Source organism: Olea europaea, chromosome 21 (genome assembly GCF_002742605.1).
Source record: "Olea europaea var. sylvestris chromosome 21, O_europaea_v1, whole genome shotgun sequence".
In the NCBI taxonomy this organism is placed as follows: Eukaryota; Viridiplantae; Streptophyta; class Magnoliopsida; order Lamiales; family Oleaceae; genus Olea; species Olea europaea.
This window is the reverse complement of record NC_036257.1, coordinates 11,069,693-11,083,925: the sequence shown is the minus strand read 5'-3', so window position 1 is coordinate 11,083,925 and position 14,233 is coordinate 11,069,693. Positions and strand designations below refer to the sequence as shown.

At 34.2% G+C, this 14,233-nt stretch overlaps 1 protein-coding gene across 5 annotated transcripts; it reads left to right on the top strand.

The window, feature by feature from the left end:
* The first annotated feature begins 10,699 nt into the window (after positions 1-10,699).
* On the top strand, positions 10,700-13,909 carry LOC111370625. 5 transcript variants are annotated; one of them, XM_022992436.1, is made up of 4 exons: positions 10,701-11,529; positions 11,671-12,774; positions 12,927-13,017; positions 13,344-13,909. In XM_022992436.1, exons 1-4 carry the CDS (start codon positions 10,831-10,833, stop codon positions 13,532-13,534), a joined length of 2,085 nt encoding a protein of 694 aa, XP_022848204.1. In that variant the 5' UTR covers positions 10,701-10,830; the 3' UTR covers positions 13,535-13,909. The 5 variants fall into 5 exon arrangements, with proteins under 5 accessions (XP_022848203.1, XP_022848202.1, XP_022848204.1 ...); XM_022992438.1 differs by having other exon boundaries at positions 10,982-11,114; positions 11,219-12,774; XM_022992435.1 differs by having other exon boundaries at positions 10,700-12,774; positions 13,316-13,538.
* The last annotated feature ends 324 nt before the right edge of the window (positions 13,910-14,233 follow it).

Below are 14,233 nucleotides of genomic sequence, written 5' to 3'. Positions count from 1 at the left end.
TAAGTTTTACCAGCTGAATTGAACACGATCAATCTGTGGCTTCTGAATTCTAGCAGACCTAGCAACCAGTGAGCTTTATTCGTGGGCAGGAGAGGCATGAACACATAGTCTACATCAGCCCAAGGTGTGCTCATAGTTATGCTATCACCTGTGACCACCTGGAACAACCGGCTTCCTGACAACAGAACATTAGGATCTTTTTTGAAAGCGGGGTATATGTCTTTTATCATGTTCTGGAAAGAGGAGTTTGTTGTTGTAGCTCTGTATTGTACTTTCCCAAATTTTGCTAGCTGCCGAATGTAGTAGAAGCATGCATCCATGTGCTGTGTGATCAAGAAGATAAGAAATAAGAGCAACATCAGAAAATTTCATAAAGTTGTGATTCTGTGACTTGTGACCAGGTTGGTATGTGACTTGTTGAACAAAACATATACTTATGAGACCACTATGTCAGTGAACCGCATAGTAGTTCGTGCATGATGTGGTAGCAGGGTCGTAACGTGGTCTCATTTGTTAACAAGTAATTGTACGGTGAACAAATACATGAATGTTACCATACCCCGCTATTCAAAGACGTCTCAGGGTCTACAAGTTGGTGGAACCATGTTTTGTTACCGACTGGATATGAGCCAATAACAAAAGCTGGTTTGATTACGTCATCATCCTCATTAAACTTTTTCCTGAAACCAGAAATGTAAGAATAATTTACTGTGACCATATGAGCAATAGATTGAAGAAAGGGAAGAAAATATTCGTGCCTGTTTTTGGGCTTGTACCCTCTCTGGAACCAACCCAAGAATGTCGACTTATCAACTTCTTCAACATTGTCTTTGTAACTTTCAAATACAATAATGTTGTCGTCATGCGGGAATAACTTTCCTGCACCCGCAACAAATGGAGAACACAAAATCCTCGCTGGCCTTGACACCCGCTTCATTGGTAATTCAGAAGGCGGTTTAGAAGTTGGAGATTCCTGTGTATTGAAAAAGATAAAATGCTAGTTTATGCAGAATGAATGTAACATGAATTCATGGATGCGTGTGATTTGTGTATTTCGAAACGTGTACCGTTCGTGACCTACACATTCAGTGACCAGCTTGCAGCACAAAGAACAAAATGGAAATACCTCTTCCTCAACATTTGCAGATGCTGTGACCACATCAGATATGACAGCATCTACCCGCTTTTGAATTTCTGCAGAGTGAGAAACATCCAATTGTGTGTATCCAAAACCCAAGTCAAATGATGGCAGTTGAAGACTACATTCAAAAGTAGCATCATCAGTTGGGTCGACCTTCCCCTTCCCTTTCCTGTCAACAACAGGTTCCTGATTTCCCACCTGCACGTGAAATTGGAGAATATGACATGTGAAAAAATGTAAATGCTGTCAGTGAAGGATGGATTGAACATATTGTTTACCTACCTCATCAATCTTGTGAACTTCTTCGACAACATGACTTTCTTCACCTCCAACTACAGCAGCTTCCGTATCTCCAAACTCTTTAACATGATGACATTTCCTATCGTTGAAAAGCCTTAAAATCTCATCCATAGTACTTGACATCATTGCAGTCACAGACTCGGACAAGAATTGCATATTCGTCCTAATTTTCGTCATGTCACATTTTATCTGTTCTTGCATCTTCATGATTTCATTAATCTTTTTTGTCTGATCACTCCATTCCATCCCATGATATTGTGGTTCATTTGGTGAATGTTGGGGGGCCGAAGGGCCTTCAGCAGCATTGGATGTTTCCTGATGTGATGTCACCTCACATCGTCGTGGAGGATCCACGAAATCATCGTCGTCATCTGCAACATGAGCAGGTCCAACGCCAATGTCCTTTACCAAAGGCACAGATTCTCCACTCATGCTAGCAGGGTTAGCAGACTTTTGCTTCCTGTTTTTCCTTCGATAGTTGCCACAGGAAAACTCCGGTTGATTTGTTTTGTTATACTGCACCCCATCCATATATGGCATCGCCATTTCCGCTTCACTTGGTAACAGGTCACAGATCTGCATCTGCATTCCAGTAGAGATTAGAAAACAATAATTTTTACATATATTCAACTATCAGACAAAAAGAATTACTGGATCATTACATTAGGCTTCTTGAAGCAATTAGGCTCCTCCAACTTAGAAGCAGATGGTTGCTCGTTTGCAAACCAGTTTTTTGATTCAGGGGTGCGTTGTTGATATCTTCGTGACAATAACTTCATCTAGACCAGGGAAGGTTTCGTAGATCCATGCTTGAAAGGCTACCAGCATACCTCGTAGCCCGTAGTGTGTTGTTCGACGACTCAACCCATCTTTCAAAGAACTCAAAGTAACATCGAACAGTAACTTTCCCCACGGAAAACTATTCAGTGCAGGGAAGTCTTCAACGAGTGTGAACAAATAGTGATCGACAACTTTCTTATAATCTCTAGGAAACAAATAGGCAGTAATAAAATAGAGGATACTAATCAGTGCAACATCATGATCAGGGAGGGCTTCGACAAGATCTAAGTCCGGCATTTGGCAGGCAGATATAAATGTGGATTTCACATCTTCATGTGTTACACTACCTACCTGAGAAAAGTATTTTGTCTTCAATTGTGACGGTCTACTTTCAAAAATATTGATGTCACTATTGCCGGAACATCTCAATCCCGTGACCAGACAAAACTCAGCTATAGAAAATCTTACATATCGCCCGGCAACTAAAAACCACAATTCTTCAGGATTGGGTTGATATACCTGCCTCAATAGGAAAAAGTGAATTAGCTGTGGTTGTACCACAATTTCATCGCAGTCGAGGAAATGTGCGAAGCAGGTTCTCCTCATGATTTGCTTCTGATGGTTGGTTAAGTTTGTTTGTATACTTTTCAAGACACCCTTGGTCACTGATGTTGTAATCTTGCCTGAGAACCACTGTTCCTCTGGAATGATGAATTGCCACGCCTACACGAAGTTTTTAGAATGACGTAATGTTAAGCAAATGTAGTGAAAGCACAAACACTTAGATATGCATGCACCTGTACAGTTAGCCTGAAACAAATTGTTTTGTACAGGTCACATATGTATGCAACTGTGCACTTAGACCACAAAAACATATTCATAATTCGATATCATGGTCACATAAAACTATTCAATAACTATGTTATCAATCAGGTCACATGCATGCACTATGTCATCCATTAAAGGCACAAATTCATAATTGTCTCGGTCACAGATTCACATATTGGTCACATGGTCATGTTGATAATGGTCATGTTCACAGATGGTGTAGTAAAAACTCATTTCAGCACACATGTTGTTCACACACTAACGTAGCCAAATCACACAGTCAGCCTAGAAAACTGATTATTTTGAAAGGGTCACATATATATATGTAACCGTGTACTCACGCCACAAAACATATTCACAGTGTCGTAAGACAATAATAACATGGTCCCAGGCATGCGTAATAATATGAATTCAAGCCTCGTATGCACAACCATCTTAGTGACCGACGGATATCATGGTCACACGCCATAAGTGTGTTAAAAAACGTAGTCACAAATTGGAGCTCATGGTCACATAAAACTCTTCAACAATTACGTTAACAATCAGTTCAGTACATACATAATGTCATCTATTGATTAAGGCCACAAATTCATATTTGTCTCGGTCACAGATTGACATATTCATCACATGAACCTTCATTGTTGGTGATGGTCATGTTCATCGATGGGGTAAACAAAACACATTTTAGCACACATGTTGTTCACACACAATGAGGTGACGAAACTTTAATCCTACGATTACAACAAATTAAGTTTACAGATGTCCAATTAATGTTCAATAGTGCTAAACCCATGATTCCACCAACAAGTGTGCCACTAAAATCAGAACGCATACACCAGAAATTTAAAAAACCTTGTTTGATCGCACTTTTCTCGCGGACACCGAAACGACGTGCTTCTTAGGTGAGGTTCTTTTGGGGCTCTGCTCAGATTTCCTCTTTTTTGTTCGTTTTAACATGTCTTCGACATTAGTAACCAGTTTTGCGCCCTTCGATTCCTCCATTTCACTTCGCTTATTGATTCCAAGCAAAAAAATTGGGCGAAAACTACTTGAACAGATTATATACTACTACGAATGAAGCTGATAACACAGTTGCAAAATGGAAAACGAGAGACTTCGAATTACCGGATGTGAAATCAAACGATCGAAGCGGATTCGTGGGGCAAAAGTTTTGGGTAGTTTGGAATCGTGCAGAAGATATTGAGAGAGAGAGAGGAATTGGTATATTATGGAAGTTAACTTAATGGATATCCTAATTGCGATAATTAAGGCACCAGTTACTATACGTATGATTTAATTATTTAACAATAAATTAATTATTAATATTTTAATAACATAATAGAAACCGGAGATGTGCATATAAATATTTCCAACCTGGCTTGTGAACTCAGTTCTTCATATACCTGGAAATATGTAATTTCCACTAACACAAAACATGCAACTATTCGACACGTCTTCTCCATATTAACGTGTGAATGGTAATTGCCAATATCAATTTTCCTAAGGGTTCATTTTCCTTGTGAAAAACTATGCCTAAATTTAATTGTTCTAGATCTTCTTTTCTTTAACCAAAGAACATGTAAACCTAAAACAACAGTATGCAATACCATAGAAAATACAAAGTTATTAGCCTAACTTTTTTCCAAATCCGAATTTGATAAAAACAAAATAAACATAAATAAACTGACCATAACTATTAAAAATTGAATAATAATAATAATAATAATAATAATAATAATAATAATAATAATAATAATAATAATAATAATAATAATAATAATAATAATAATAATAATAATAATAATAATAATAATAATAATAATAATAATAATAATAATAATAATAATAATAATAATAATAATAATAATAATAATAATAATAATAATAATAATAATAAAACTCTCAATTTATTCGTGAGAAATGAGAGACGTGCATTTCTCATTTAGAGAAACACGCATGCACAAAGGCAGATTAACACAAATGGCATTCCTTTACCTAAAAATAATTAATACTGCAAACTATCAAATGTCCCCAATTACTAAAAACTTGAAAAAATAAACTGTAATTTTAACATAAATATTTATGTATTCTAGAATAATTCCATGGTCATGAAGAATAACAATTTGCAGCAAAAATAAATGGTAGTACAATCATATATAAAAGATTACATATCTGGAATGATGGACATTCAATTAATTTGAAGTGGTATGAGAATTTTTTTCTTCACGTGATGATTTTTTCTACTTTGCTTGGCTACTGAAATCAAAATCGAATGTGAGCAGCGACAGACGTAGAAATTTTGAGTGGGGGGCACAATCAATATTTTCTTACCATATTTTCTAGCAAGCTTCGCTACATGTACACCCAAGTGTATATTCTGGATGACATAATGCACTGATGTCAATGACAAAATGCCACTTGTGCATTATGTCACCTAGGGTGTACACTCGAGTGTACAAATAGAATAATTATTTTTTAGCAATATGATAGAAATATATTCATAGCAATTGTTAATTCTAGATATTGCCTCAACTTCCGATATTAGTTTACATGATGATTTATAGCAGTATAAGATTTATGGGAGAGCATGATCAATAGATTATTCAATCGTAGAAATTCAACACAAGTACATAACGACTTCCCATCGTTTGGTTCTCTATTTTACACAACACAAGAAATTCAACGCATTCTTCCTAAATACCCTTTTGCAGCCTATAGGTTTTGATCCAGGAGGTAAATAGACTAATATTCAAGTGTTGATTGACATTATTAAATCAATTCCATCATTTATAGCATCATTCCAAAAGGTGCTATCTCTAAGTGACATTGTTTTTTGATAAGTTTTAGGATTGATTTCCACTTAAAAGAACATACAAAGTAGTTCTTGTGACACTCTTCTCATTTTCCTCAACTAAATAGAAAGAAACAAGTTAAGAGTCTAATTCATCCGGTCCGAACTTTTTCTCCTTTTGAGCTCTTTTACTTCTACAAAGTTCACTTGTTTCAACATTCTCAAAAGGTGTTTCTACTTGTGATCTTGTTGAGTTAGAAATCTCTACTTGAGATTCCCTGACAAAATTATTATTTGAAGATAATATATTCTCAAAGAACTCTATTTTATGGGGATTGAATAATAATTTTGGTTTTCAAATTGAATACACGATAGACCTTGCTATTTCGGGCTTATCCTACAAAGCGCATTTGATCCCTCTAGGACTCAACTTAGTCCTTTTCAGATCCATGTTTTCACTATAAGCAAGACACCACCACCCACCAACCCCCTCCCCCCACTTTGAAATAATCAATGTTGGATTTTCTCCCTTTCCACAATTCATATGGAGAAACCTTAAATCTTTTACAAGGAATCCTATTAACTACGTGACACGCACTTAATAAATGTTCACCACATAAGTTATATGGAAACTTAGCCTTTAATAACATAGCATTTCTCATTTCAACTAGTATCCTATTTCAAAAGGAATCCTTAAATCTTTCCGCAATTAATATGGAGAAACCTTAAACACATCACAAGAAATTTTGGATTTCTTCTTGTTCTTGTTATCTTTGTTGGGATTTGTGAATTTTCTCTTCTTAGAATCTTTATTGAATTTGTTTGGTTGATCCATAGCATAGGCTTTGGAAGTGTCATAATGAGAATGTTCATTCCTATCTCATGTCTTTGACTCTTCCTTAATTCGAAGATATTTTTGAAATTCTTCCAAAGACTATTCTTGGAAATTGTCAAGAATTTTCTTCCTATAACCTTCATGAAGATGGCAATTTCGCAATGATTGCACCAACTTAGAAAATTTTAAGATGATCTATCTTTACAACCTTCATTTTATTGACAATTATTTGCAATTCATAGACTTGTCCTAACAAAGGCAAGTTATCCTAAAAATTTGAAATCAAAATACTTAAAAATAAGAAAATTTTGGTACCTTTCTCCTCAGTCTTGCATTTGGTTTCCAATGATCTTCATATCTCCTTTGTCGATGTGTTATTTGTGTAGAGATCATAGAGGCAATCAGAGAGAGTTCAGAATGTGTCCTCTACATATCAATTCATCTTTTTCTCTTTTCTTCCTTTTTGCCTTTGTTTTGTCGGTGTCATTTGGAATTGGTACTGGCAATGACGCCAAATCTGGATCCAAAATATAAAAGATCTTTAAGGTTATAAGAAGAAACTTCAACATGTCTTTCCATTTTGTAAAGTTCGACCAGTCGAATATATCAACTTTTACGAGGTCTTGATTCATCATCTTTATCGTAGCCATGGTTGTCTCATTCTCTCATGCGGCAAATATCATTCAAGATTGTTGAACAAAGTTGATAAAGAACAATAATAAAACAACGACAAGAAATCGTTTAAATAGAAGGTTTGAATACGATTATGAATCGTTATCCTCAAACGATATTTTTTCCCATCCGAGTAAGTACTTGAAGGCTTTATGACAAATTGTTTGTAGGAGTAAACAAACCTTAATCCAAGTTTGAATCAAGCAAATAAAACTTAGAAAAAAGGAACTAAAGAACAAAATTATAAAAACTGGTTTGGTTTTGGATATTGATAAATGAATTTGATATTTGTAATACGAAAGGTGCAAAAATAAGCCAAAAGGGTATGAACATCTCAAAATACACCAGAAATCAAACAACCAACAATCAAATTTTTATACAGGGCAGCCGTCTAGTACAAAATCAGGCACCCACCGATTCAACAAAATGACCATTGTAATTGCAAAAATAAGGTCGGGTGCTTTCACCTTTTTTGTCCTCGTTTTATTTTCGCTTATTTTTCTCATAGTTAATCACTTCCATACTACCAAAATCACTCCTCATTGTCATTTGAACAATATTCCAATCGTTCAGTCCGAGAAAACTTACAACACCAGCATTGTGTTTGTTCGTCTGAAGTACAGAACCCTCTCTTGCACTTATCGGTTCTAGTTCCTGTGCTGCTACCTAATTCAAAGGATCATCTAGGAAAATTAAGTCTGAATGTAATAGGAAAAAATATTGGTGGGTAATATTACAACACGAAATGAAAAAATAGTATTTTACCATCTGAATTGCACTTGCATGGATAAGGAGTGAACATCGCGACAAGTAGAACGAGAGTGAAGACAGTAAAATGGATGAAGTTATTAGGAGTCATTGATTTAGAGAAGAAACTAGGTTTGAGTCTCATGACATGGCTTCTCCTTAATAGAGTTTGACGCCACTGATTATTGTAATTCATGGGTTGGATTACTAAAATCTCATTCCCTATGATTTTATCTATCCTCCCTCTCTCATCTATCACTAATAAAAATGGAATAAATTATTATTTTCTACATTGAAAACTAAATCAATCAAATACAATTAATTAATAATTTTCATACAAATAAATTTTAGGTAATTCAATTTCCTAAAATTTATTTTCTTTCAAGAAAATTTCATGCTAGTAATCAAACGCACAAACTTTATTTTTTTTAATGAAAAATGTCATTTTTTTTCCACTCAAATTTCTACTTTTGGAGTGTTTAATTAACAATTTTTCCTTGGAATATATTTTTCAACTTTTGATCTTATCACCATATTTTTCTCAAAAATAAGTAAAAAAAATATTTTCTTCAGGGAGGGGTGATTTTTATTAGTAGGTAATTCACCACTTCTTTCTCTCTCTCATCTATCCACTAATAAAAAATGGTCAAGTATGATATTTTCTAAATTGAAAGCTAAATCAATCAGGCACATTTAATTAATAATTTGTATACAAATAAGTTCTAGACAATTGAATTGCCTATAATTTATTTTCTTATGATAAAATAATTTCCATAGAAAATTTAAAGATGTAAACCATCAAATGAATTTTCTTATTTCACTTTCACGATTTATAATTAAAAAATTCTCAATTGTCTTGAATTCATATGAATTTATATAAATTAGAAATTATTCATAGATTATAAAGAAAATCTTTGTAGTTACAATTGAGAATAAAATTAAATTGTTGGATTCACGATTCTAAGACCCAGAGTCAAATTAACTTCAACTAGAATCGAACCAAATCGATTGGTTAAGTTCAATTCTAGTTAATGTTCACCCTACCTCCATTCAACAATAAAATTGGAGTTCTTTGTTTTGCCACTATTGCCACTACATTTTAATTATGCTCAAAGTCTCCCAATGTTTTTGTGTTACATTATTATCCACATTCTTGAGTCTTCTATTACTTAGCACATTTGTTCATGATGGCAATCTTCGTCTAAAAAGTTAGTTAAGAGGGCATAAAAAGACTTTCATATTTTGAAATTATCAAACAAGCAATAAAAAAAGAAAAAAGGACAACAGATATAAAGTTTTACAAAATATTGATTTACATCTTATTTTAAAACAAACTAAAATTGATGCTCGACAAAAATATTTAGGCCTGTTTGAGCCTCTCTCTTTTTATAGAATGTACTTTGAAATAGTGGATTGATAAAGAATATGTGGTTTAAAATAAAGAAAAAGTTTTTAGGTCATGGGTAATATTATTTTAATGAATAATGCATGATTGAAGGAAAAAAATGTATTAAAAAAAAAAAGGAAAATAAACATGGGAATCAAACAAGGTCTTTATTTCCATTGTTCTTTTTCGCCAAATTGCCCTCTTATTGTGGAAACGAGTTAATTAAATCACTGCCCACTGAACTTTACTTTAGTTTACCACTTGCTCACTGAAATAAAAAGGTTACCCACTGCTCACTCATTTATTCAAATGCTTACCCATTTATCACTCTGCTTAAAATCTTTGTCAAAATTGACGGAAAACTCTACGTGTGCAAACGGAAAGCTGACTTGGCACATTTATACCGTTAACTTATCCACTTAGATAAAGAATAAAAACTAAAAATTAAAAACTCCAAATTACAAACACAAAATCCCCGTGTTTAAATAAAATTAAAAACATCCAAATTCTTTTTTTTTTTTTTTTGAACGAATATCTTTCACCAACAATAAATAAGAATGAATTTAAGAACAAGAATGTATGAATATCTGTCTATTGCAATCAGGGGTTTTTGAACGAAAATTTTCACCAGTGATAAATAAGAACGACTTTAAGAACAAGAATGTATGAAGATCCGTCTATTGCAATCGGGGGTTAAAAACCTCAAATTACAAATACAAAATCCTTGTGTTTATATAAAATTAAAATCCCCCAAATTCTGTTTTATTTTTTTTTATATTTTTTTGAACGAATATCTTTCACCAGCAATAAATAAGAATGAATTTAAGAACAAGAATGTATGAATATCCGTCTATTGCAATCGAGGGTTTTTGAACGAATATCTTTCACCAGTGATAAATAAGAATGAATTTAAGAATAAGAATGTATGAAGATCTGTCTATTGCAATCGGGGGTTTTAAAATAAAAAAATTGGGGGTTCTTAATTTTATTTAAACACGTGGACTTTGTGTTTGTAATTTGGGATTTTTAAATTTTATTTTATTTTTAATTCAAATGGATAAATTAACGGTATAAATGTGCCAAGTTAGATTTTCGTTTGTACGCGTGGAGTTTTCCATTAATTTAATAAAGAACTTAAATGGAGTGATGAATGGGTAAACATTTGAATAAATGATCGAAGAATGAATAACATTTTTTAGTTGAGTGAACATGTAATAACCTTTGATAAAATTCAGTAGGCAATGATTTAATTTGGAAACTAATCGAGCAGCACATCCGTTCAAGAATTTTAGCAGTTAAAGTGCGTGTACACGAGAACAATGTAACCTAAACTGTTACTAGATTCGGAAATGCAAACCCTAATTTCCAACAAACCCAATTTCCGTTTGATCACTCAATCCCGAACCTCAAATTTTCTCTTCTCAACAACCCATAAAAATCAACTATTTCTGAACTTGTGTTCCCGAAAATGCATTTACACCTTCAAGACTCTTACTTTATGCTCTGCTACGTCGTCTGGCTCGTCAAGTTATGGTGGTTGGGATGATTTTCTGCTCAGTGGTGACTCAGCTCACTCTGGGGCGTCAAATCAGCTTCACAGTTTTCTGAATTCCCTTGGAATTGATGACAAAAAGTATGTCTTTGTGTATCTATTTGGTTTTGTTTGTGCTCTGGCAATTTCTAGAATTAAGGTTTCTTCAATTGTTGTATTTCCAGCTTGTGCTATTGTATTTGCAGTTGGATTTTCAATTGGTTTGGTCAATGGGGGTCACATGAATGAATTGAAATTAAATGGGAATAAAAGAAAGTTTAAAGATGAAATTGTTAGAAGTTCCATTGAGAAAATACGGAATTTGGGGGATGTTTTTAATGGTTTTGATGAGAAGATTCTGAATTTAAAGAATAATATCAGAAGAAGTGTGGAGTGTAATCAAGTTACTGTGAGTGATTTGGAAGGCTATGTTAATGCTATTGAATCAATTAATTTATCATTTTTGAATGCAAGAGAAGTTTTTGATGATTTTATACAGAATTTATTTGTTGATTACCAAGAAAAGGAGGAAGCTTTGAATCAGAAGTCAAGTAGGACAAGAAAAGAATTGGGCGAAAATCGACTAAACTTCTCTCAAATTTTTGGTGGTTTTTTGGGAAGGAAGTCAATTGATTCAAAGTGCAGTAAAATGAAAGAGACTGGCAAGAGAGAATTAATGGATGTGGAGGGCAATGGTCAACGGGAAGAGAACATCTTAGCTGGGTCTGTCAAAGGAAGCAATTTAAAATCTTGGTTAAATGGAAACAGGAGAAATGTGAATGTGGGTCCATCAGCTAACCCTTTCAATAACACTGATAGAAGTCAAGATAGTGCTGATAGTTTGGCCAATAGGACAAGAAGAATGAAAATAGTTTCTGAGAATGAGAAGATGAATTTGGCTGCTATAGATGGTACTGCTGAAACAGTTTTTAATGAGAAAGAGTATGTTTATCGGAATAAAATGTCAAGATATCTAAATGATGAACAAGTTTATTTGAAAATGGATGACATAGATGAAATTGAAGGAAGGGCATCTCGTGATAGTTTATACGATTCTCTCGATTTTAGTGTCAGAATGAAACATGTAAGAACAGCTGCTTCTTTTGGGCATGAACACAAATCAAGAAGTATGAATGAAAATTTTTTGGATTCTGAAAGCAGAGAGATGAGTGAAAGAGAGTATCAGGGATCTTCTTTTCAAGAGGCGAAACGGTCCTTCACTAATCATGACAATGGTTCTCCTCCTTCGTCTTCAATACTTGCTGATGATTTGGAGTTCAGTAGGTATATTAGAGAAGCAAATATTTTGATGAAAGAAGCTAAGGAATGTTTAAGGCAGAAAATTATTGATGATGGTCGTGCTGAGAATGCACTTTATAAGTCTGCCAAGTTACTATTGAAAGCAATAGACATGAGACCAATGAGCTTATTGGCAGTCGGGCAGTTGGGAAACTCATATCTTCTTCACGGCGAACTAAAACTGAGGATCAGCCGAGAGTTCAGATCCCTACTTGCAAGAAATGATTCCTTTTCAGTCAAGGAGTTGGGAAAAGTACTTGACAATTTTGATGATCAGCTAGATTATAAAGACAAACTTACATCTGCTCTCGTCGGTGCGTGTGAAGAATGTGAAGAGCTACTTATTAAGGCAGGGAGAAAGTACAGGTTGGCGTTGTCAATTGATGGGAATGATCTGAGAGCCTTATATAACTGGGGCCTTGCCCTCTCATTTCGTGCACAATTGATAGCAGATATTGGACCGGTGACTATACCTGACTTTGCCATAAAAATGAATGAATGAAAAGATTAACCTGTTAATGTCATACAACTTTGCTATTATTAATTGATGAGGAATTTTTATTTAGTTTTGGCTCGAATTTATATTTGACCTTTATTTGTATTTATATATTTCAGGGCGCTGCTCATGATGCTGACAAGGTGTTCTTGGCTGCAATAGATAAATTTGATGCCATGATGTCTAAAAGCAATGTTTATGCACCTGATGGTATACTGCACCTGTTTTAACAGTAATAGCATTCCATTTTTAACTGTTCTAATAGGTTTTAAGAAATAGAAAATAAGTTCCTTTTGGTGTTAGTTCGTGAAATATGTAATTAAGATATCTCCCTTGTCCTCTTCGTGTACTTTCTTCTCTTTCTTCTCTGAGAAACAAACTGTGAAAGGAGTCTGGTATCACTAAAGTAGGACCAAAAATTATTAACAGTCTTGCTTTCATGTTGTTCTATTGAATTACATAATTTCTCCTAAAAGAAACTCACTTTGTCCTTTTTGTTAACTAGAAGATGATTTTGATCGAATTATGCATTGCAGCTCTTTTCAGATGGGGTGCAGCATTGCAGCACAGATCTCGACTACGTCCAAGGAATAGTAGAGAGAAGGTGAAATTACTGCAGCAGGCCAGATGCTTGTATGAAGATGCACTTCATATGGGCTCGGAAAATCCCCAACTACAAGAGGCATTGTCGTCATGTATGTCTGAACTAAACTACTGGTACCGTTAATTTTATGTGTAAAACGAGGCTGCAATTTTAGCTTTACATTTGGCTCCAGAGCTTTCTTTTCCCAGTCCCCTTTAAACTTCCTCCTTCCGTTGTTAAATTGAATTAAAAAACAAACACTTCGAAACATATTGAATCTGCAGAAGGCAATAAAATTTGCAGTCGGGAACGTACATTACCACTCTTGTTCACCTGATCTGTTAAGCTTTCTGTTTTTTGACTGCAATAGTTGAGTCCTTTTCCGTGAGACTGTAAAGGAGCTCTGGAAGCAGAGTGTAATAAAGTAGTGATACTTGATGTTCTGCAAATTGTTCTCTGATTAATCAAGAAATGAAAAAGGGAAGTGAAGTATCAAAATATTATGGTTCACATTTATTCTCTTCTTGTGTTTGATTTTGGTTCATTTCAATCTGGTTTTGGTCTCGATGATGCAATTGATATTTTCAGGAATTGTTGCAAGATTTGAACAGTGTCAAATTTTCATTTTTTTTTTTTAAGAAACTTAAGAATATTATCTGGAATTATTTTGCTGGTATAGATTTTTTTACCAGATTTTATACACGGAGGCTATCTCCCTATGTTTTCCTGCTGCCAAAAACTGCAACAGCCGCTGCCAATCTCTGTGAGATAGCTATGTTTCCTGTGTAAAATCTGTTAAAAAAAATTTTACTAGTAGCATTTCTCTATTATCTACCTAGTATT